The following is a 21,575-nucleotide window of genomic DNA, read 5'->3' as shown; positions in this document are numbered from 1 at the left end:
AATTCAATAAATTTTGACTAATTGAGTAATTTATTTGTTAGATAAAAACAAATCTCAAAAGCATGAGACGTAATTTTTCTAACTATAAGAAGTTTAGATGTAATTACATTAAATTTTGAAATATGGGAGTGTAATTATTCCTTTATTTTAATATTATCTTATGGTATTTTCGATAAGTTTGTGTCATTTTTTAAATACTAGTAACATGGAATACCCGCTACAGTTTATGAATATGCATATTTTTTTAATATATAAAATCAAATATTGAATCAATTATTTTATAATAGTAACATTTTTATTTTATGAGTGTATTTTAATTTATAATAAATTGCAAAGTAATTATTACTTAAAAATAAAATATAAAAAAACAAGTAAAGGGAAAATGCAAACTGAAACAGTATAATATAAACTATAGGAAGAATAAAATAGTGGGATTAACAAGAATGATGGTTGACGGACAAAGGTCTTTTTGGTAATTTGGCTCTCAACCATCTCGTTCATTGAAAAGAGAGTACCTTCTATGTCAGCACTGTACACTTGTCTATTCTTCCCATTTACGGCAGCATTGGTCCTCAATCCCAGACAACACTTGTACGCTACAGTTGCTCATAATTCTTTCTACACATGTACACAGTCGGTCCGTCTGCCTCAATCCACACCCACTGGAGGTAGCACTTTTTGGCTTTCTATAGCAAAAACCTGAATTTGTTCTGTCTGCTACCTGCCTTAAACTAGTCAAGAACAAGCCCCACATCGCCTTATTCTTATAAAATAACCTACACCACCTCCCCACCCCACCAAGCATCTAACACTTTTTTTCTTTATGTTGTCCACTGCTTGTGAAAGAGAATCAGGACTGCTATGTAGCAACTAGCAGAGGAGTATCTGTGTAAGATTGTTTTTGGAATTTCTTTGACTGTTGGTGGTGATAAAATGAACAAGACATGTTGTTTGTTCTCCATTTTTCTTGTTATTTTGATCTGATGTTTTGAATACATGTAGTATTTGTTTTCTGTTGCTGAGAATTGCACGAAAGGTTGAAGCTTTTTGGAGGTTTGCCCTGTTGTTTGCTGCTGGTTTAGAACTAGTCAACAGTTGACTTTGTTTACAGTGTTCTTTTATCAATTCCTTGTTGGTTAGTTGCGTAGTTTTAGTGGTTTTTTGCCTCTGTTGAAGTGGGGTTGTTTGCTGCAAGTTTCTAATTGAGAGGGATTTGATATTAGTTTTGTGTGTTTGATGATTAATTGAAATTTTTGGAGATGAATGTAGTAAGTGTAAAGATGGATTTATTTCCACTTGGGTGGGCGGAGTTATTTTCTTTATACATTATCTGCATTGAAAGATGAATAATGAATTGGTCTTCTTTTGCTACTAAGTGACTAATAGATGGACGGAGACGTGTCGAAAGATATGAGATTTAGTTGTGGATTTCAAATTATGCAGGGTGGTTATCTTGTTATTAGTGGTGTGGGCAGGAGCGAACACTTTCTGGGGAACGGGTCCATACATAATCTTTTCGGATGTACCTTGTTATGTCTACCTTAGGTTAATAATGCTTATGTGATTGAAAATTGGGCTTATAAGAGCCTTAACAAGATCCAGGCTTCAATTGAAAACTTATGCATATTACTCAATTATATCGAGAATTGCTTGCTGAGTTCTCTTTTCTCTAAGTGCTCCTGGATTCAAGTGTGCTTGTGTGTTCATTGAGGGGATGGTCTTTATTACACTAGAACACGGCATGATAGGAGGCATTGCAATCTTTGACTTTCTTAATATATTTGATGCTCTTCCAATGGTATTTACTCCATATGGAAGTTTTTGTACATAGCTGTTGATTAAAGGAGAGCTAAGTCTTGGGAATTGCCTAAGGTATTAAGGGTGAAGCAAAAGACCAAATGAGTTTTTGATGCATATGTGTTTTTGTTACTGTTAGCAGTCTGCTTTGATAACATTTAGACTTAATTAAGAGACAGAAAAGTGCTTCCCTCGACCTGATAAGCTGTGAATTTATGAACTTATGCATACATTAGAAAGTGGTTTCTCAGCTACGCCAGAAATCAATTCATTGGAGATACCTCATTGAGAAGAAATTTTTTGTAGATTTTCATTAACATTTGGATACTCAGCCTGAACAAATACCATTTACAGCATCCTATAAATAATTTAAGAAAATGTAATCTGAGCCTCCCAACAATTTCCCATTTTGATTTCACTTAATAACCAAATAAATATACTTTCAGCTCATTTTATTTTTCATGAACATTATTTAAACACCCATTTTTCTTGACTCATTAGTTAAATATGGATGAAACTTATTACTCCATGGTTCTCAGGAGAATACTTGTGTGCTTGTGAGCATAAAAAGAGGTAAGAATCTAAACTATGATGGCAACAGAAAGCCCCATTAGGATATTGGAAGGGACAGAAAAATGGTCGCACCTTAAGCAGTCTACAACATATGGGCCATCGTCTTCCAAGATCAGCTTTGAAGATCTGGGTTTGTTTGTCAAAGATCAAAGGTTGGAAAGCCTTGAGAAGGATGTGATGCCAAGCCGGAGTGGAAGTGCACCCCCAAGCATGGAAGGTTCTGTCGAAGCAGTTGACCACATAGTTTCCCAGAGGAAATCCACTTTGAGTCCTAGCTTGCTATATCCAAACATCTCTGCTAGTAATCGTGAGACTGAGCTGCAATTTCTTGCTGATCCATCATCATCGTCATACCATGGATCCAATATATTTTCGGACCGAAGGCTTGGTGGGCCTCACAAATCAATGGAGAATTTGCCTCTATTTCTGCCTAGTGGTAGTACTGGCAGTGATTGGAAAATAACTCCTTATGCTAAATTTGTGGATGCCACTGTGCAATTGCCTTGGAATAGTCTTCCAGCTCATGAGGAAGAGTCTGAGGAGGATGGATCATCTGAACAGAGTGCGTCTTTGTCTTTTGATAAAGCTGCTTTGCCGGTTTACTATGGTGGTTTATTGGACTCAATGCAGGTAAAATATGTGTGCTGTAAAGAAGGTAACTTGTTTTACATATGAGTTTAGTTTCATTTTTATAGTAATATATTCCTGCATGTGTTGACATCCTCTCTATTGGAAGGATGTCAAGTCAGTGTCCAGCCTTTTCCTTCAGTATTTCTACCATAGGTTAAAATAACCTAGCTCCGGCCTGTTCTTGCTTCTCTGAAGATTTAAGTTGGATTCTTCCAAGATTTTATAATTTTTTGATGTGCCGCCGCTAGTGTTTGCTGTATTTTGATTCCCTAACAGCATATCAAAACTATATGTTTGTTACGCAATATTTGCTGTAAACTAAAAGCATTATGTTGCAGGAAACTTCCCAACTTGCTTCATCACCTACATATGATCGGAGTCACTCCTTGGGCTATAAACCTGGGGAAGAGACAGTAGTTTCTGATGTTGAACCTCATAGCCTGGATAATATCTCTATTAGCATATCAACTGCTCGTACTAATGCTCCCACCTCAGATTGTATTAAGAAAGCCTCAGCACTTGATGGCCCCAGGGATACAGTAGTTAGGTCAGCTGTACACGAAAGAGACTTCAATGCTATAAATGCCAATGCGCAGGATAATATCCCGACTGCAGGATCCCATGTTGAAGCTGGAAGGAGTGTTAATGGAACTCGTCCTTCTAATTCCAATACTAATAAATTTCACAAGAAAGAGCAACTTTCCCCTCAAAATAACATGCCGCAACAGCAAACACCTCGACATGAAAGCAACCCTTATCGAGTTCAGGTCTCTTACTCACAAACGATAAATCCAGAACTGAGTCATTTGTACAGTAGCTCGAACCAATTTCCTTATAGATCTTTAAGTGTTTCAAGGGCAGAGGTTCAACCAATTCTCCAGTCATCTGGATTCTCACCTCCACTTTATGCCACAGAATCTGCTTTTGTGACTTCACCGTCTCCATTTTATCCATATCTGCAGCCACCGGGCTTCTTCGCTCCACAATATAGCATGGATGGATATGCATACAACTCTGCGTTTCTGCCTTCCTATCTGCCTGGGTTTCCCTCTCAAGGTGCTGGTGCTATGGCATTTGACAGTGCCTCCTTTCCCATTTCTGGAGTTTCAGATGGAGGAAATCTACATGCATATAATATGCAAAATCTACAGAAATTTTGTGGTCAAGTGGGAGTCCCTGTGCAACCTTCATTCTCCGATTTATTGCATATGCAGTTTTTCCGGCCAGCTGTACAAGATCTTTATGGTACCTGTGGTCATTTTAGTCATCAGATACGAGGAGATGGTGCTGTTTTGAACCAAGTGAATTCTCACGCCTCACAGAAAGGGGCAAACCTCGTTGGTCTGTCGAATGACCATAAACCTCAACATTCAGCTGCTGCAGGTTGCAACACTTATGATCCCCAAACAGGTAATATATCAAGTCACTATTCTTTTGGAAGCCCAACCAGTGTTGGTCCTTCAGTGCAATTTCCTCCTGCATCTGCTGCTAATCGAATAGTGCAAGCAAAACCTGTGGGGGGAACCAATTCTCCCAGAGGGAGATATAATATCGGTCATTCTCACTCTAGTGGTAACCCTAGCAAAGCTTATAGACACCAAAGTCAGAACTGGAGTAATATGAATCCGTATTCTTTTCTTGAAGAGTTGAAATTGGGTAAAGGTCAAAGATTAGAGCTATCCGATATAGCCGGACATATTTGTGAATTCAGGCAAGTTTGTTGACCCTTTCTCTTTTCTTTCTTCAATATTATTCCATGGGAACAGTGATTATTTTCTAAATTCGACTTCAGCGCGGACCAACATGGAAGTAGATTCATTCAGCAGAAGTTGGAAACTTGTAGCGTCGAAGAGAAAGCTTCTGTTTTTAAGGAAGTTATTCCGAATGCTTCCAAACTAATGACTGATGTTTTTGGTAACTATGTCATTCAGAAGGTGCTCTCAAATTTTTTTTCCTTTTAGTTAATGCTTCTTGTTTACCAATTCACCAATTTATATAATTTCATATTTTTCTTTATTTCATGTCATGAATATGGCTCAGCTTTTTGAGTATGGTAGCTCAGAGGAACGGGAGGAGCTTGCAAATCAACTGGAAGGTCAAATTTTGCCATTGAGTTTGCAGATGTACGGGTGCCGTGTAGTCCAAAAGGTCAATATCTAGCCTTGAGTGTAATTGCTCTCCATTATGTAGTTGCAATTGTATGTGTTGAGAGCTTCAAAGCATTGTTGCTTTCATATTTCCAGTATCGGTGCTTCATTCTCATATTCTATTTTTCTGGCATTCTTTTGTCTAACTCTCTTCCCCTTGATCACGTTGTAGTGCTGCTAACCCACACAGGTTTTTTTTTTCTTGCTTTTCTTTTTTGTCCCTGGTGGGGGTTGGTGGGTTTCCAGGGGTTCTTGGAGCTCCAAAGTAATGAACCTGCATATGTTGGTACAAGGATGAAAACTATTCATGGAAATAGGATCCAAAATTTATATTGGCTTCATGCTTCATGTAGTGAGTAGACCTTCGGCTCCATCCTTTTTGAAGCAGTAACTCTGAATTTCAAATGTTTGATTAGTTATTATTGCTATGATGAGCTAAGTTCTACACTGGCCATGCTTCCTGTAGAGAACATGCGTATAAAGTCTTCAAATTGCAGTGTGACATAGGACTGGGGAGAGGTCACAGACCCCTTCATACATATAATAATAAGATTGAGGAAGGAGACAGATTTCGCCCTCTGATCCCTTGCATGAACAAACCCCATTTGGAGAAACAAAAAAAGGAAACTTTCTCATGCTCATGTGGTTGTATCAGCGTCCAGGTTAAGAAAAGTACTCTATGATTAGAAACTTCCAGTGAACAAGAGTTGGAAATATTCATGCCATGCTATGATCTGCATATATGATGAAAAATGGCTGGCTCTTGTTAACAAGAAAAAGAAAATGAAAGGGGAAAAAAAGAGCTGGCTGGAGTCCATTGTAAAATCAAAACAAATCAAAAATTGAGTGGGTTAGAAAGGGGTTTTTGTCATTTCAGGCCAATTCTCCCCCAACACAAAAGTTTCGTCAACACTCCCAATGCTTGATGCTGAGTGAAGCCTTAGGATATTCTATTATAAGTAGATTCTTTCTCTATGTTATTTCTCCTTTCTTGTAATTTGCCCCACATAATCTTTCTTTTGCTATATACCAACACGAAAAAAGTATTTCTTACCTCTCATTTTTTTAAATTTCTTCTATAGGCTGTTGAAGTTATTGATATAGAACAAAAAGCAAGGCTTGTCAGGGAGCTGGACGGACATGTAATGAGATGTGTCCGTGATCAAAATGGAAATCACGTTATACAAAAATGCATTGAGAGTATCCCCACAGACAAAATTCATTTCATAATTTCTTCTTTTCGTGGTCAAGTAGCAACACTTTCAACGCATCCTTATGGTTGTCGTGTCATACAGGTATTCACGTCTAAAGTAGGAGATAAGATCTTTATTTTTCCATGATTTGGTTTCAGTTCCTTTGTTTCTGTTATGCTTGAAATATTCTTTTGTTTGGGGTGTCTTGAAGAGGGCCCTGGAGCATTGCAAAGATAAATCACAGACGCAGTTCATAGTGGATGAGATTTTGGATTCAGTTTACTCCCTTTCTCAGGACCAGTATGGTAACTATGTCGCACAGGTAAGTTTCTTTTTTCTTCTTTTAGTTTTTGTTTTATGCTGTCTCTCCATTTCCATTTTCGGCTTCATCCTTTCTTTCTTTATCCAACCCTTTTATACTATTGGTTCTTTATTTCTTATTATCTACTATAAGGACTGATTTTAACTATGTAGCGGTACATGGAGAAGCAAAAGTGCTTTAAATGTGTGGTTGTTGCAAGGTAATTCTTGGATGCTAATCCTCATTTCGACAATTGGCAGCATGTATTAGAGATGGGTAAGCCCGGCGAAAGGAGTGAAATCATTGAGAAATTATCTGGATCTATAGCAGAACTGTGCTTGCACAAGTTTGCATCAAATGTTGTCGAAAGGTGTCTGGAGTATAGTGATTCTACTTCAAGAACCATACTGATAAAGGAGATTATCGGTCATGGTGATAACGATGATAATTTATTGGTACGTCCCCTGAAGTTCAAAACTATTCATTAATATCTTAAGTGGGTGTTTATTTGCTACTTTTACTCTATTCATCTGATATCTCTCTGCTGATGTTCACTTTAGATTATGATGAAAGACCAATACGCCAATTATGTCATACAGAAGATTTTACAAGTATGTAGCAGCGATCAGCAGGACATGTTGCTTGGTCTAATAAGAAACCATCTTACTGTGTTAAAGAAGTACACATACGGGAAGCACATCGTTGCTCGATTCGAAGAGCTATACGGTGAAGGTCAGCTCTTGTTTTTCATACATGTTTAAGATTTTTCTTTTCCCCCTCCCCAACAAAGTTATATGCAGTTCTTGGATACGATTCCTCTTCTTCATGAAGCCATTTCAATGCTGTCCAGAAATTCAAACGTCAGAATCGTAGGGCCGGGATGTCGACAGTGAAGCAGCTGGTATTGCTGTGACTTCACAAAAGGGCATTGAATTCCTGAAAGCTATTCAGCAAAAGTATTTAATACCAAACGATTGGGGCCCAATTTATATGATCAGAATTCGACTTCCAGAACTTCTATTGTAGATTACTTGCGCATGTAAAGCTTAGGCAATGTACTAGGTAGAACGTTCTTCTGTACCATCTGTACATATAAGGCTGTCGGATCCACCTGGACGTTGTTGACGCTTCTATGCATACACTTCTTTGCTTTGGTTTTACTATTATTCACTCAGCATGGGGCTAAGGTTGCGTTGGAACGATGATTCGAATTTGTCTAAGGATTTGAAATGAATAGACTCCATATTTATTTGATTTTAAATCCACACATTGGAAATTTTTTATTTGGATTTATAAGGGTATCGTTCAAGAATTTCAAATTCATTTGGCTGACATTCTTGAGTGGAGTTTAATTCTAATTATGGATTTTAAGTGCATCATAATTAGACTTAAAATCTAATGAATTTGACGAAGAATTTAAAATTTATTAATTTATTTATAACTCAAACGAATCCCTAATTTTAAAAAGGTCGAAACTCAAAATATTATGTTTGTCCGAAGAATCCAACGCTAGTAACTCTCAAAGAGCTGATGACACCGCGATTGGATTGTGTAGAACAAAAATGGTGTCTGAAATTAAATCATAAAATAAATGTAGTAATCTTGGTACGCGATTGATCATTTTTTTTAATGATATGCAAATTATATAATAAATATATTATTTTTATTATATAATAAAATTAGAACGGATCAGATTTAATTTGAATTAGAATTTACAGTTAAATCAGGAGTAAAATTTTTGTTTACAAAATCCAACATGTACTACTCTCTGACAACGAGAAAGAATATGATTGGCTAATGAAAGGGTGAAGGACATCAAGAGCCGCATCTCTTGGGGGGCCTTCTCCACCTGTCTGAAAATGAAATTGTCAGACTTTTTGTTCCTGTAGTTGTCGACATTTAAAACGTGGTAATATTTGTGTTCATATTTGCTCAGGATAGAAAGACAAAAGGAAAAAAGAAAGCATAAAACTGGACCATTCTATATGAGTTGGATTAGACATTCTCAGTCTCTACGTATATTCAGCTACTTTTATGTCTGGTGCCCTTTAATTTGGTACGTTCTCCTACCCTAAGTCACAGAGATGTCGTCTCAATAATGGTCTTTACATCCATCCAATATTTTAAGACTCAAACCATTATCTAATCGAAAAATTAATTGAATTATGGGTTATTGATTTGACTGTTGGGTCAATTTTGATCGGATCAATAATGTCATATTTAATATTTTAAAAATAATATTAAATAATATTAATATACTTTAAGAATTTTTTTTAATAAAAAATCACTATTTTTTTTTATTACTAGTTCAATAGGATATAGAATATAATAAAACAAATTTTAAAAAACTTATAAAAGATCAAGTACGAGAAATAATACTATATATTTTTAAATTTAACAAAAAATCACATACAATAAATTATCAGAAATAATCTAACAGAAATAGCAAAATTGGACTGAGAAGATAAATCAGGATTTATACTTGGAAATAATATAAAATTATTAAATTTAACAGAAATTATCCCAATTTTAATAGAAATAATGCACATTTTAAAAAATAATCTATTATCCTTCAAAAAAATAACATAAAATTAAGGTACTTAATAATACAAATTCTAAAAGAGAACTTAAAGATTTTATCATGTATCTACACTTAATTGTTAATGCGATTGGTTTAATAAACCCAATATCGGGTTACACGGTTCACTGATTAAACCACTGGATCAAACAATTTTCATAAAAAAACAAAAGTTTTTTATATCCTTCAATATTTGTATTTCAATCGACCCGTTTTGTGGCCTAATTGACAATTCGAAAAGTCCGATCATCCAAGCCGAGTTGGGTTTTAAAATCTTGCATTCACGAAACTTGAACTAGACGAGGACGCGAAACTAATTTCTAGCTTACCAGCTTTATATGATATGTGAAGGACATTTTGATGCACATGAATTATAAAAAGTAGAAGTCGGTAATTAATACGAAGGCTTAGATCCTTAAGGAAAATTTTTGTTCGAACCAGGTTTGGTATGACCAAATCAATCTTATTATGTGATTTATTATTTTTTTAAACTATATATCAATCACAAGATAAATATATATATTTCACTTGCTATATTATTGTTTAAGTTCGATCGAATCACGTCTGAACTAAAATTTCCCCAAATGTAAATCTAAAGTCTGGACCATTATCAATAGGGTGCAATTCACGTGATAATTGAATTTCTACCATAAATCAATATCTTATCTTATATACTCATTCGAGATGTATAAAATCACACGTGTAACCACAGAAATTGCTCTCGCTGTAAATAAAACACGCCACCAGGCCCTGAAATGTTATTAGATCATTTCATTTTGAGAACTTGGTTTGCAGTTCTTGAACACTTAGTATAAAGATATATATGCACATCAGCATCCAGCACCTGAAGAATGATCCTTCTTCTGCTGGCAGCAGTAATCTTGCCTGTGGCAATTCTCTTCTTCTCCAACAGGCTTAGAAGACATCAAAAATCTCCATATCCGCCAGGCCCTCCAGCTCTCCCCTTCATTGGAAACCTGCACCAGTTCGACACTTCAACTCCTCATATATATCTATGGCGACTGTCAAAGAAATACGGCCCCGTCATGTTCATGAAGATTGGCTCAAAGCCGGTGCTCGTCGTTTCTTCACCAAGAATCGCCAAAGAAGCACTGAAAACTCACGACCTCATGTTTAGCAGCAGGCCGAGGGTTCTTGGGCTGTACACGTTATCATACAACTCCTCCGATGTTGCCTTCGCGCCTTACAGCGACTCCTGGAGGGAACTGAGAAAGATATGTGTTCTTCACCTCCTGAGCAGCAAACAGGTCCAGTCGTTCCGGCCTGTCCGTGAAGATGAAGTGATTCGCATGATCAGGAACCTGTCTGTCAGAGCGAGTTCAGGTGAAGTTGCTAATTTGAGTTTGATAGTGGTGACTCTGACAAGCACCTTGATCTGTAGAACTGCTTTTGGCAAGACGCGTGATGAAGGATCGGGATCAGAACGGAGGTTTGATGAGCTTATGATTGAGGCTCAGGCCATGCAGGGCGGATTCTTTCTGTCTGATTACATACCGTCACTTGGTTGGGTGGATAAACTGACAGGAATGATTTCCAGGCTCGAAAAGACTTATAAAGACTTGGATGAATTCTACCAAGAACTCATCGACGAGCACCTGGATTCGAACAGGCCAAAACCAGCGAATCCAGATATCCTGGATTTGTTAATCCGGCTAAAAGAAGAAAACTTGTGTTCCATCGAGCTCACCTGGAATCATATAAAAGCAATACTCATGGTCAGTAATCATCTTCAGTCTTTCATATCAGCACTGCTATCAGCATAATTTCTAACTCGTATCATCGGTTCTTGATTTTTTCCGTTTTTCGTGTTCTTTTAAGTACAGAATATATTCATTGCCGGAACAGACACTGGAGCAGCAGCGATAATCTGGGCCATGACGGCTCTAATCAAGAATCCGACAACAATGAAGAAGGTGCAAAGAGAAATCAGAGAAGCGATCGGGGAAAAAGGTAAAGTAACCGAAGACGATTTGCCTAAACTTTCATATCTAAATGCAGTGATCAAGGAGACATTGAGACTGTACCCGCCAACTCCACTCCTCCTGCCTAGAGAAACACTGGAGAAGTGCAACATAGAGGGTTACATCATCCCACCTAAAACTTTAGTCTACATAAATGCATGGGCTATTGCAAGAGACCCCGAGTACTGGGACTGTCCGGACGAGTTTGTGCCTGAGAGGTTCTTGAATACCAAAGTTGACATCATAGGACAAGATTTTCAGGTGATTCCATTCGGAGCTGGCCGGAGGGGTTGCCCTGGAATCTGGATGGGGCTTGCAACGGTGGAGCTAGCGCTCGCCAATCTTCTCTACACATTCGACTGGGAGTTGCCTGCTGGGATGAAGAGGGAGGATATTGATACTGCAGTGTTGCCTGGACTCACCATGCACAAGAAAAATCCACTTTGCCTTGTGCCTAAGCAGATTAAAGGCACAAGTACATAATTGTCAAAGTTACAGGACCGAATGTATTTTTTATCACATATACTGCGTTTGACTGCGTCTGATATGTGTATTGTAATAGAATGGACTTGTTTTAGGGGCTGGAGTTACTGGTGTTTGAGTTCGTGTTTGGCATCTTGTGGTACATGAATCAAATCCGATGTCATTAGTTGAAGAATTTCATCCAGTCAGGTACTAGATTAAGTGATTATATTGATACGTATTGAATTTATTTGCTTGAATAATTCTACAATTATTGTAATAAAAACTTGAATTGTGAAAGTACATATTCATAGTAACAAGCCCGAACAGAGTAAATAATTTCAAATACTACTTTTTCTTATTTCAGTTTTTAAATATTCAGATTTGGAAAAAGACATAAAAGTAAGAAGGGTAATTATCTTATAGTATTACATTTTCTTTTTCTATTTTATTTTGATTAGGCTAATCAAATAATATAAGGTCTAGAAAATATGAAAAACGATAAATGATCTATAAAAGGAAAAGAAAGACAACACAGTTCATTTTCATGCTTAATGCAGCTGTTCAGTAGCTAAGCAAACGAAGAATGTGTCCAAGAATTTTGAGGTTGGTTTTTGGAGTATGCTCGTAGAGTTGTTATCTGTATTTTCTCGATGTTTTCGTTCAATTGGTAAATGTTGTTTAAGGCATGGAATTAAGACTTTATCTGATCAAATTTTAAATCAAGTAACTATAATTAGGGCAGAGTACTAGTAAATTATAAACAAATAACCTAGAGTTTTGAACCAGCATTGCAGCGAAGTACAATAACCTGGATTGCAAGTGCAGCTTCAAATGCTAATACAATTCAAATTTCACTAGAATTCTCACATGAAAGCAACATTCGAATTGATAAGCACTCAAGTTAATGTTTTCAACACTCAAACATTAATTATATATCTAAACCTTGGAACTGCACCTGCTGCTCACAAGAACAATACAAGGTTTCACTAATCAATTGAGTTACAAGCACCATCCCAGTAAGTGTCCAAGCTCATAAGGGACGCACAAGCAAGTATAGCATTATGATTGTCAGGAAAACTCGAGCAATAGAGATTGTCAGACCCCATTACCAAATGAATAGTATACAAGCTTAACCTCAAATAATGCACATTTCTTGAGCTGTTGCTCAAGGTTTGGTTTTTAAACTAAAAACTAGAGTGCCCCACTCGTACAAATTACAGTGCATCACTATTAGCAATGGTATTATCATATCTAACTGACCCAAATTATATATCAATTCATACAAGAACTTATCCATGTTATAGATATTGCAATTCTGATCCTAAAAATCTCAATCAAACCTACAGTAGTCACAAATACTACTTTTTGTATCCTATTGTAACATAATCCAAAGTAGACGCTCCCAGTTATATGTCCAACTCCACAAACATGGAGTCGCAGTTCTCATAAGAGCAAGCCTAACTCCAGAAAAAGATCAAAAGCCCATGTGAATTTTGAACATCAATATTGCAGTCATTATGCAGCACACTCGGAGGCAATTCATGGGAACTGTAAACTCAAAACCCGAACTTCAATAATATCAAAACTTTAGTTTTACCAACGTATCAACATTGGGAGCCGAACAACAATAATAGTATATAACTCGTAAATGATGAACCTAATCAAAGAGTGAGAATCCCATGTCATCATCACTCTCCTCCTTCTCTTCCTTCTTCTCCTCAGCTGGAGGTGCTTCCGCAGCTGCACCACCACCAGAAGCCGCAGGTGCAGCGGCTCCACCTCCAACAAAAGCACCACCACCGCCACCACCACCAATAATCACCTGCATTGGTTCACAATTAAAAAGTTAATAATGAAACTACACCACTACAGCTGAATATAAGAAAATCTTCAACCTATTCCCGCACCATACAGTATTAGAATGACAAAAACAAATAATCAATCACGAAAACATATACTAACTCAAACGCAACATTGTCCCCTTTTCCTCACACAAGCTAAAATAGAATATTTAAACATTTTCACGTAACTACAGAAGGAAAACATACAAACAAAATCACAAATCGCAGACATTAATGAGACCTATAACAACCAATTCATGAAATTCACCAAAACTTTACAACAAAGAAAAAAACATAGTGAAAAATAAATTTCAACAACAACATAGATCAAACTAAATAAAGTCCAAATAAGGAAAACAAAAAACCTGAAAAACCGCAGATGAAGGAGTGACATAGGCGAAGGAAGACTGAACGGCGCCAGAGGAGTCGGCTGAGAGAGCAGCTTGAACGAGCTTGCGCTGGAGTTCGAAAGTGGAGTCGGCTGAAGCCTCTAGATCTCCGTTTAGCTGCTTGGCTGACCAGTCGTCGCCGGATCCTCTACACACAAACGTAAATACTCCCATTTCGATTGGTTGGCGTTAATCACTTGAGAGGGAGGGAGCTGCTCTGGAGAAATACAAGGGCCAGAACCAAGCCCTAGGATTTAGGGTTTTTACACTATGCACCGGAGGCCCCAAAAGACATGTCTGCCCTTATAATTTCCATGCATTTATAATTGAGGGATAATTACACTTTTCTTCCTGATTTAGTGTAATTACATATAAACTTCTATAATTTAAAAAATTATATCTAGTATTTTTAATACTTACTACTGTCTAATAAATAGGTCCATTCGTTAGTTAATATTCACTAAATTTGGTAATATTAATAAAAAAATTGAATAAAAATTGATATTTAGTCTCGATTGACTTATTACTGACTTATTGCAGATCAAATAATTTTTTTCAACTAAATTACCCTTAATCCCTCAAATTCATTAATGCATGAAGACTTATGAGGGTAATTTGGTCATAAAAAATTTATTTGACTTGCAATAAATTAGTACTAAGTCAATCAGAGATAAATAAAAAAAATTCTAATTTTTTTTATTAATATTAATAAATTCAGTAAATTTCAACTAATAAAAGAACTTATTTATTAGACGAAAGCAAACATCAACAATGTTAGATATAACATTTCAAATTATAAAAATTTATGTGTAATTGCATAAAATCTAAGAAGAGGGATTAATTATTCCAAAAATTTATTTGGAGTTGTTATAAAAAAGTATAACTCGGATTGATTCAATTTTATCATATTAAATTGATTAATGTTACAACTATTAATATATATATATATATATATATATATACTTATTATGCTATTGACTTTTTCTTTTTTCTTTTTTTGTATAAAATGTAAATTAATTGATGGCCATTATAATTGATACCCCTAAAAACCAAATGGTCCAGGAAAAAGATGGAGAAGGCGCGACCCAAGACTCCTAACAATATTTGGGGTCCAAGTACGGTTGGGCCCAAGTTCATAAGCCTCAAGAGGTGATCAGGCGACACCCATACCAGGCCCAACTCAGAATATTCTTATCCAAACTCAAACCACATTACTCATAAAATAAGAATAATACACTTGTCATGTGATTGGTCATTTTTTTGTAAACAGTACACCATTTACATTATAAATGTATCTCACTTGGTGTATAATTAGTTTAAGTCCAACCAAATTTGATTTAGATTAGAATTTCTGAACTAACCTTGGGGTAAAATTTTTGTTCACTAAATCCAATATGTACTGCTATAGCATATGTTGAACTGATAATGACTGGACACTCCAATAATTTGAGGTCCAATCATTGACAGTGCGCGTGAGTGGGTGAAAAGAAAAAAGAAAACGAAGAAGAGGTGAAAAATGAAAAGGAAAAGTCATTTTCAAGTACGAGATGATTAGCAAATGAAGAGTCGGTGGTGACATTTGTACATGTTTTTTTTTTCTTTTTTCATGTGCAGATGTTTGAAAATGAAATTGTCAGAACTTTTGTTTAATAGGAAGTAATATTTGTGATTCATATTTGTTCAGGACAGAAAGATAGAAAGAAAAAAGAAAGCATCAAACTGAGTCATTCTATATGAGTTAGATTAGACATTCTCAGGCTCTACGCATATTCAGCTACTCGTACAAAAACAGTACAAATGTAGGATGCATTTTAAATATTTTGGCCAGCCTCGCAAATACCACGACCAACGACTGTTGCATTGTCATGATCAATCACTATTTGATACGACTATTTTGTTTGTAATTATAGCAATTAATTATGGTTAAATTGTATTTTTTATATAGTGATGGGATGCATTACAAATGATATTTGAATTTTCTACCATAAATCAATATCTTATCTGATATAACGCTTGAGATGTACAAATCACGTGTAACTACAGAAATTGCTCTCACTAGTCACTATAAATAAAACACACCACCAGCACCAGGCCCTCAAATGTTATTATAACCTTTCATCCTGTGAATTTTGTTTCCAGTTCTTTGAAACCTAGCATAAGCATATGCACATCAGCATCCACCACCTCAACAACACAAGAATGATCCTTCTACTCCTGGCAGTAGTAATCTTGCCTGTGGCAATTCTCTTCTTCTCCAACAGGCGAAGAAGACTGCGAAAATCTCCATATCCGCCAGGCCCTCCACCTCTCCCCTTCATTGGGAACCTGCACCAGTTCGACATTTCAACTCCTCATATATATCTATGGCGACTGTCAAAGAGATATGGCCCCATCATGTCCATGAAGATCGGCTCTAAGCCAGTACTCGTCGTTTCTTCACCAAGAATCGCCAAAGAAGTACTGAAAACTCACGACCTAGTGTTTAGCAGCAGGCCGAGGGTTCTCGGGCAGTACACGTTATCATACAACTGCTCCGATGTTGCCTTCGCGCCTTACAGCGACTCCTGGAGGGAACTGAGAAAGATATGTGTTCTTCACCTCCTGAGCAGCAAACAGGTCCAGTCGTTCCGGCCTGTCCGTGAAGATGAAGTGTTTCGCATGATCAGGAACCTGTCTGTCAGGGCGAGTTCAGGTGAAGTTGCTAATTTGAGTTTGATAATGGTGACTCTGACAAGCACCTTGATCTGTAGGACTGCTTTTGGCAAGACAAGGGATGAAGGATCGGGATCACAACGGAGGTTTGATGAGCTTATGATTGAGTCTCAGGCCATGCAGGGCGGATTCTTTCTATCTGATTACATACCGTCACTCGGTTGGGTGGATAAACTGAGAGGAATGATTTCCAGGCTCGAAAAGATTTACAAAGACTTGGATGAATTCTACCAAGAACTCATCGACGAGCACCTAAACCCGAACAGGCCAAAACCAGCGAATCCAGATATACTGGATTTGTTAATCCAACTAAAAGAAGAGAACTTGTGTTCGATCAAGCTCACCTGGAATCATATAAAAGCAATACTCATGGTCAGTAATCATCTTCAATCTTTCATATCAGCACTGCTATCAGCATAATTTCTTAACTTGTATCATCGATTCTTGATTTTATTCATTTTTCGTGTTCGTTTAAGTACAGGATATATTCGTTGCTGGAACAGACACTGGCGCAGCAGCGATAATCTGGGCCATGACAGCCCTAATCAAGAATCCGACAACAATGAAGAAGCTGCAAAGAGAAATCAGAGAAGCGATCGGGGAAAAAGGTAAAGTAACCGAAGACGATCTGCCTAAACTTTCATATCTAAACGCAGTGATCAAGGAGACATTGAGACTGTACCCTCCAGCCCCACTCCTCCTGCCTAGAGAAACACTGGAGAAGTGCAACCTAGAGGGGTACATCATCCCACCTAAAACTGTAGTCTACATAAATGCATGGGCTATTGCAAGAGACCCCGAGTACTGGGATCGTCCGGACGAGTTTGTGCCTGAGAGGTTCTTGAATACCAAAGTTGACATCATAGGACAAGATTTTCAGGTGATTCCATTCGGAGCTGGCCGGAGGGGGTGCCCTGGGATCTCTATGGGGCTTGCAACGGTGGAGCTAGCGCTCGCCAATCTTCTCTACACGTTCGACTGGGAGTTGCCTGCCGGGATGAAGAGGGAGGATATTGATACTGCAGTGTTGCCTGGAATTACCATGCACAAGAAAAATCCACTTTGCCTTGTCCCTAAGCAGATTATACGTATTTGATCACGTATACTGCTTTTGACTCCATCCCATTTGTGTAATAAAATGGACTTGTTTTAGGGTCCCAAGTTACTGATGTTTTAGCCAGTTTCTGGCATCTTATGTTAGATGAATCAAATTTGATCTATCATTGGTTCCTTGTTGTCTGTTCAAGAATTTTCACCTAGTCTGGTACTAAATTAAGTGGTTATACCGATACGGATTAAATCTTCTATTTCAAATTGCGTTTCATCTTTTATTTTAACTAATATGTACACATCACACATCTACAGAAAATACGTTATTTATTTTATTAAGAAAAATTATGTATACGTTAAATAAAATAAAAAATATAATAAAATTTAAAATAAAAGAATTCAATTCAAAAATGATGACTGTGTACAAAGATATTTCTTGAGAGCTCAAAATGACAGACTGGGCTGTGAATGTTCAATGATGTTATTGTGAGTTTATATCAAATCTTGTCAATGAACAGTGTCTTGATAAAAATAGATGTTAATTTGTGGTATTTATAGAGGGTTGATAGTATCAGTGTATGGTGAAGTATATGTATTCATAATGGAATTTGACTTTTATATCCTTGTGAGTATTTTAATATTACTGTTATATGCATCCTTCATTAATTAATATTTCAATTAATAATAGTGGTGATTTTTGTGATTAGTGTCCCCACTGAAAAAGCAAACTCAGACAAGTATGTTTGGCAGTTTCTTGGTGCAAAGGAGTGGTCGACACTCCACTCTTACATTAGATAGTAACTCTTTGGATCCAAATCAATCTCCCTTTTGGAGTGAAAAATCAGAATGGATCTAAAAATGTAGATTTACTTGAGATTTTCTTATGGCAATTATTAGTTTCTTATCCAGGACGTCATTTCTAATCAACTGTGTTACATGTACTGCTGAGAGAGTGTTTGCAACGGTCTAAAGCGACAGATTTAATATATATATATATAGAGAGTGATTTAATATTATTATACTTTTTATGAGTATAAAATAATTATATAAAAATATTGAATAATGGGTAAATTTTAAAAATGTATGTTTTTTTTTTTTTTCTGCTCATTTTTCGTCTAAATCATCACTAAGGGGTAAGTGTAATCAACGAATTTTTTTAAAGATGTAAGTGTAATTTCAAAACTTATTTGAAGAAAAGTATAATTTCACATTTTCAGATGGGACTAAAATTTCAAGGGAGATAAGTACAAATAAATAACTTATAAGTTGTAATTTTCAAAAAATAGATATATTCGTTATTAAGAGACTGAGACATTTGTTATTCGTAAATTTCAACCCATCCCTCATTGTCATAGTAATAGTTATAAAATTTATTATATCATTATATGTATTTAATTTGCAACAATTGTCATAGTAATTTAAATTTTTTATGAATTTAAATATTTTTATTTATCAAATTAATTAATTAGTTTTGATAAGGGTAAGTTAAGTTGGTGGCTTCGCCACTATTGACGTGGCACTTGTGCAGGGACATACAGTTTTCAAGCGCGGCATCGTCTGGACTCTTCCTTTGATTTTGCGGAAGACGCGTGGATATCTCTATCCCCAGCCAATCCAAAAGCGGTCTTTATCCTTCGCAGGCCTCCCCTTGTAGAAAGCCGTCTCACTCCCAGAGAAGACTTGCATACAAGCAATTTGAGCACTCAGTCTCGGAGCGCTAATCATCTTTTTTGTAAATATCCATTCTAAAATTTGCATAATCGAGGCCCAAAATTCTCGAGCTGGACCTTATGAAATGGGTACGAACTAAAATTTATTTTTTTTAAAGAAAATTAATTGCCTTCTCTTATTGTGATGGGCTGGATTCAAAAGTAAATTGGCCCGGATACAATTGAGACACCAATATGAATTGGTGAGAAATTGGACCATTACAAGATTAGATGGGAAATAAAGAACACATTTGTACATGGCCCTCTTTTGTTTCCCCCCTTCTTTAAGCTATTTTCTGGACTAAATGTTGTTGGTGTCACATGAAACAAGAAATCAGTTTTGAATTTTTAAAAATGTATTTTTTTTTAAATTATGTTTTAGTGAATATAAGTCTAAAGTTTAAAGACTAACAAACATGAAAATGTTGTACATAATATCACGAATTTAAAAAGGTGTACATATAATTAGAATAATACTGAAGAAAAGGGGAGGCTGAAATTGTTCCTGAAAAAGGCAAGTGGCAGTTTGATGGTCAAAAAGTGTAATTGTGAAGTCAAGTTTGGGTATCAAATGGGATCAAAATCACCAAATCCAAAGGGAATAAACAAAGGGTGAAGAGAGTCCAAGTCCAGGTCCAGCCACATATGCCCATATATTATTTGGCTATATCCACTTCAAAAGTCAGAATTCAACTTCATTCCTTCCTTCTCTTTATACATAATAATATGGATTCTATTCCCATTATAGACAACTTCACCATTCTTTGGAACCAATCACAAATCTCTTTTATGTAATAATGCAGTCATGCTGATGCTACTACACCCGATCCGGGTTGGATGGATGGCTAACATATAAATTAATTTTTAAAATTAACGTATATGTGTTATTCATTCATACACTTAATACACAAAGCACTGAATGTAGCATACATTTAATTGTAACCACTAATACAAAAATTAAATAGAGAACATTTTACATCAATAGTTGGACCTATATTATAATAATAAACAAAATCTCTATTATTTGACATTTTTATATCCAATTCATGTAAGGACAATCCACGTGTGCATGGGAATGCCATGGGCGTGCCCTTCCTCTCAATCGAGTATGAACGGGAGCTCTCTTTCTTTCTTTTTCTCTCTTTTGGTGCAAGAATGCAAGATCTATACATGATTTCTTTTGTATTGAAATATCACCGAATTCAATCATTATACTTCATGTTATTTTAAGCTATATATGTGTGTGTGTGTGTGTGTGTGTTTGTCTATTGTTCTTCACCAATTTTTTCTTTATCCCTCTGTCAGTATAAAATCCTATTTGTCCACACTATATTTTTCTTGTAGTTTGTCCTCCACTCTGCCCTCATTTGGATTAATAACATTATAGGAATGGAAAAAGAAATAGCATCAACTTTCAATAGGTAACGCATACCTCAATCTGGAATCAAGCAACTGAGTAAGAGAGAATGACATAAGAGATAGATTCAAAAACACCCACAAATGTGAAACAGAATTTCCTTTTGTTCACGTGATGAAACAGAGAATATCTTCTCAACTCGCATACATTACCCTCAGTCCCCACCATTGTAGTTGCAAACTTTTGAAACCTAATTTTCTGTAATTGTCCCTTTCTTTAACTATTCTTCGCAGCTCTATATATGTAGTCCTGGTGTAACTTGCACAATCATTCACAAGAAAATGCTCATGTTTAATCATGTGAGAGTCTTTGCATGAAGAGGCAGAGAGTGGAATGTAGCCAGGGATGATTTGCCGGCAAGGGTGTCAAAAACCTTGCATTATCACATATTGCTTTCGGCAAATCATCCTTGGCTATATTTGACTCGCTCCTTCGCATGCAAGGCCCTGTAGATACATGTATTACTACACTAGAGGTGAGATGAACTTAGAACTGCTTCATACTCTTAAGATTGAAACTAAAAGGGTTCTGGAGGCAACACTTCAAGATCAAGCAGAGAAAGTATCTGTACAATGACTCCATGTAGTTTCTTCTTTTGGTGTTCTGTTGGCTGTTTTTTAGTATTTCCATGAGCACTAACCTATTAATTGAATGGCTAACGAATACCCATATACTCTAATCACAATCAATGTCTATAGTCACTTTAAAGGAAAGAAATAGATATCATTAGCAGCTACAAATTTAAGATCTTTTAGCATTACATATAAACAAGGTATGTAAATTTTACTTTT

At 36.3% G+C, this 21,575-nt stretch overlaps 4 protein-coding genes across 7 annotated transcripts; 3 read left to right on the top strand and 1 right to left on the bottom strand.

Annotated features, from left to right (window-relative positions):
* Positions 1-522: 522 nt before the first annotated feature.
* On the top strand, positions 523-7,801 carry LOC105161644 (pumilio homolog 5). Of its 4 annotated transcripts, none has more exons than XM_011079395.3 (10): positions 523-668; positions 2,337-3,000; positions 3,339-4,711; positions 4,793-4,934; positions 5,041-5,148; positions 6,230-6,442; positions 6,552-6,662; positions 6,902-7,096; positions 7,202-7,373; positions 7,473-7,801. In XM_011079395.3, the coding sequence occupies exons 2-10, from the start codon at positions 2,386-2,388 to the stop codon at positions 7,532-7,534; spliced, it is 2,991 nt and encodes a 996-aa protein (XP_011077697.1). In that variant the 5' UTR covers positions 523-668; positions 2,337-2,385; the 3' UTR covers positions 7,535-7,801. The 4 variants fall into 4 exon arrangements, with proteins under 4 accessions (XP_011077697.1, XP_011077696.1, XP_011077698.1 ...); XM_011079394.3 differs by having other exon boundaries at positions 542-889; XM_011079396.3 differs by having other exon boundaries at positions 543-889; positions 7,492-7,801.
* A 2,136-nt stretch (positions 7,802-9,937) lies between these two features.
* On the top strand, positions 9,938-11,859 carry LOC105161645 (6,7,8-trihydroxycoumarin synthase-like). Its single transcript, XM_011079399.3, has 2 exons — positions 9,938-10,955; positions 11,064-11,859. Exons 1-2 carry the CDS (start codon positions 10,071-10,073, stop codon positions 11,682-11,684), a joined length of 1,506 nt encoding a protein of 501 aa, XP_011077701.1. The 5' UTR covers positions 9,938-10,070; the 3' UTR covers positions 11,685-11,859.
* A 1,351-nt stretch (positions 11,860-13,210) lies between these two features.
* On the bottom strand, positions 13,211-14,163 carry LOC105161643 (60S acidic ribosomal protein family). Its single transcript, XM_011079393.3, has 2 exons — positions 13,873-14,163; positions 13,211-13,488 (listed from the first exon to the last, which is right to left on the bottom strand). Exons 1-2 carry the CDS (start codon positions 14,068-14,070, stop codon positions 13,324-13,326), a joined length of 363 nt encoding a protein of 120 aa, XP_011077695.2. The 5' UTR covers positions 14,071-14,163; the 3' UTR covers positions 13,211-13,323.
* Positions 14,164-15,963: 1,800 nt separating this feature from the next.
* On the top strand, positions 15,964-17,838 carry LOC105161642 (6,7,8-trihydroxycoumarin synthase). Its single transcript, XM_011079391.3, has 2 exons — positions 15,964-16,980; positions 17,090-17,838. The coding sequence occupies exons 1-2, from the start codon at positions 16,060-16,062 to the stop codon at positions 17,702-17,704; spliced, it is 1,536 nt and encodes a 511-aa protein (XP_011077693.1). The 5' UTR covers positions 15,964-16,059; the 3' UTR covers positions 17,705-17,838.
* The last annotated feature ends 3,737 nt before the right edge of the window (positions 17,839-21,575 follow it).

Source organism: Sesamum indicum, linkage group LG5 (genome assembly GCF_026168435.1).
Source record: "Sesamum indicum cultivar Baizhima isolate 11 linkage group LG5, ASM2616843v1, whole genome shotgun sequence".
Lineage (NCBI taxonomy): Eukaryota > Viridiplantae > Streptophyta > Magnoliopsida > Lamiales > Pedaliaceae > Sesamum > Sesamum indicum.
The sequence above is the reverse complement of the archived record's forward strand: the minus strand, read 5'-3'. Positions and strand labels throughout refer to the sequence as shown.

Coding starts and splice junctions, on each gene's coding strand:
- LOC105161645 (XM_011079399.3), top strand. CDS start 10,071: ATGATCCTTCTTCTGCTGGCAGCAGTAATCTTGCCTGTGGCAATTCTC. Junction 10,956..11,063: donor ATATAAAAGCAATACTCATG/GTCAGTAATCAT, acceptor TTTTAAGTACAG/AATATATTCATTGCCGGAAC.
- LOC105161642 (XM_011079391.3), top strand. CDS start 16,060: ATGCACATCAGCATCCACCACCTCAACAACACAAGAATGATCCTTCTA. Junction 16,981..17,089: donor ATATAAAAGCAATACTCATG/GTCAGTAATCAT, acceptor GTTTAAGTACAG/GATATATTCGTTGCTGGAAC.
- LOC105161643 (XM_011079393.3), bottom strand. CDS start 14,070: ATGGGAGTATTTACGTTTGTGTGTAGAGGATCCGGCGACGACTGGTCA. Junction 13,489..13,872: donor CTTCATCTGCGGTTTTTCAG/GTTTTTTGTTTT, acceptor GAACCAATGCAG/GTGATTATTGGTGGTGGTGG.
- LOC105161644 (XM_011079395.3), top strand. CDS start 2,386: ATGATGGCAACAGAAAGCCCCATTAGGATATTGGAAGGGACAGAAAAA. Junction 6,663..6,901: donor ATGGTAACTATGTCGCACAG/GTAAGTTTCTTT, acceptor GACAATTGGCAG/CATGTATTAGAGATGGGTAA. Junction 7,097..7,201: donor ATAACGATGATAATTTATTG/GTACGTCCCCTG, acceptor TGTTCACTTTAG/ATTATGATGAAAGACCAATA.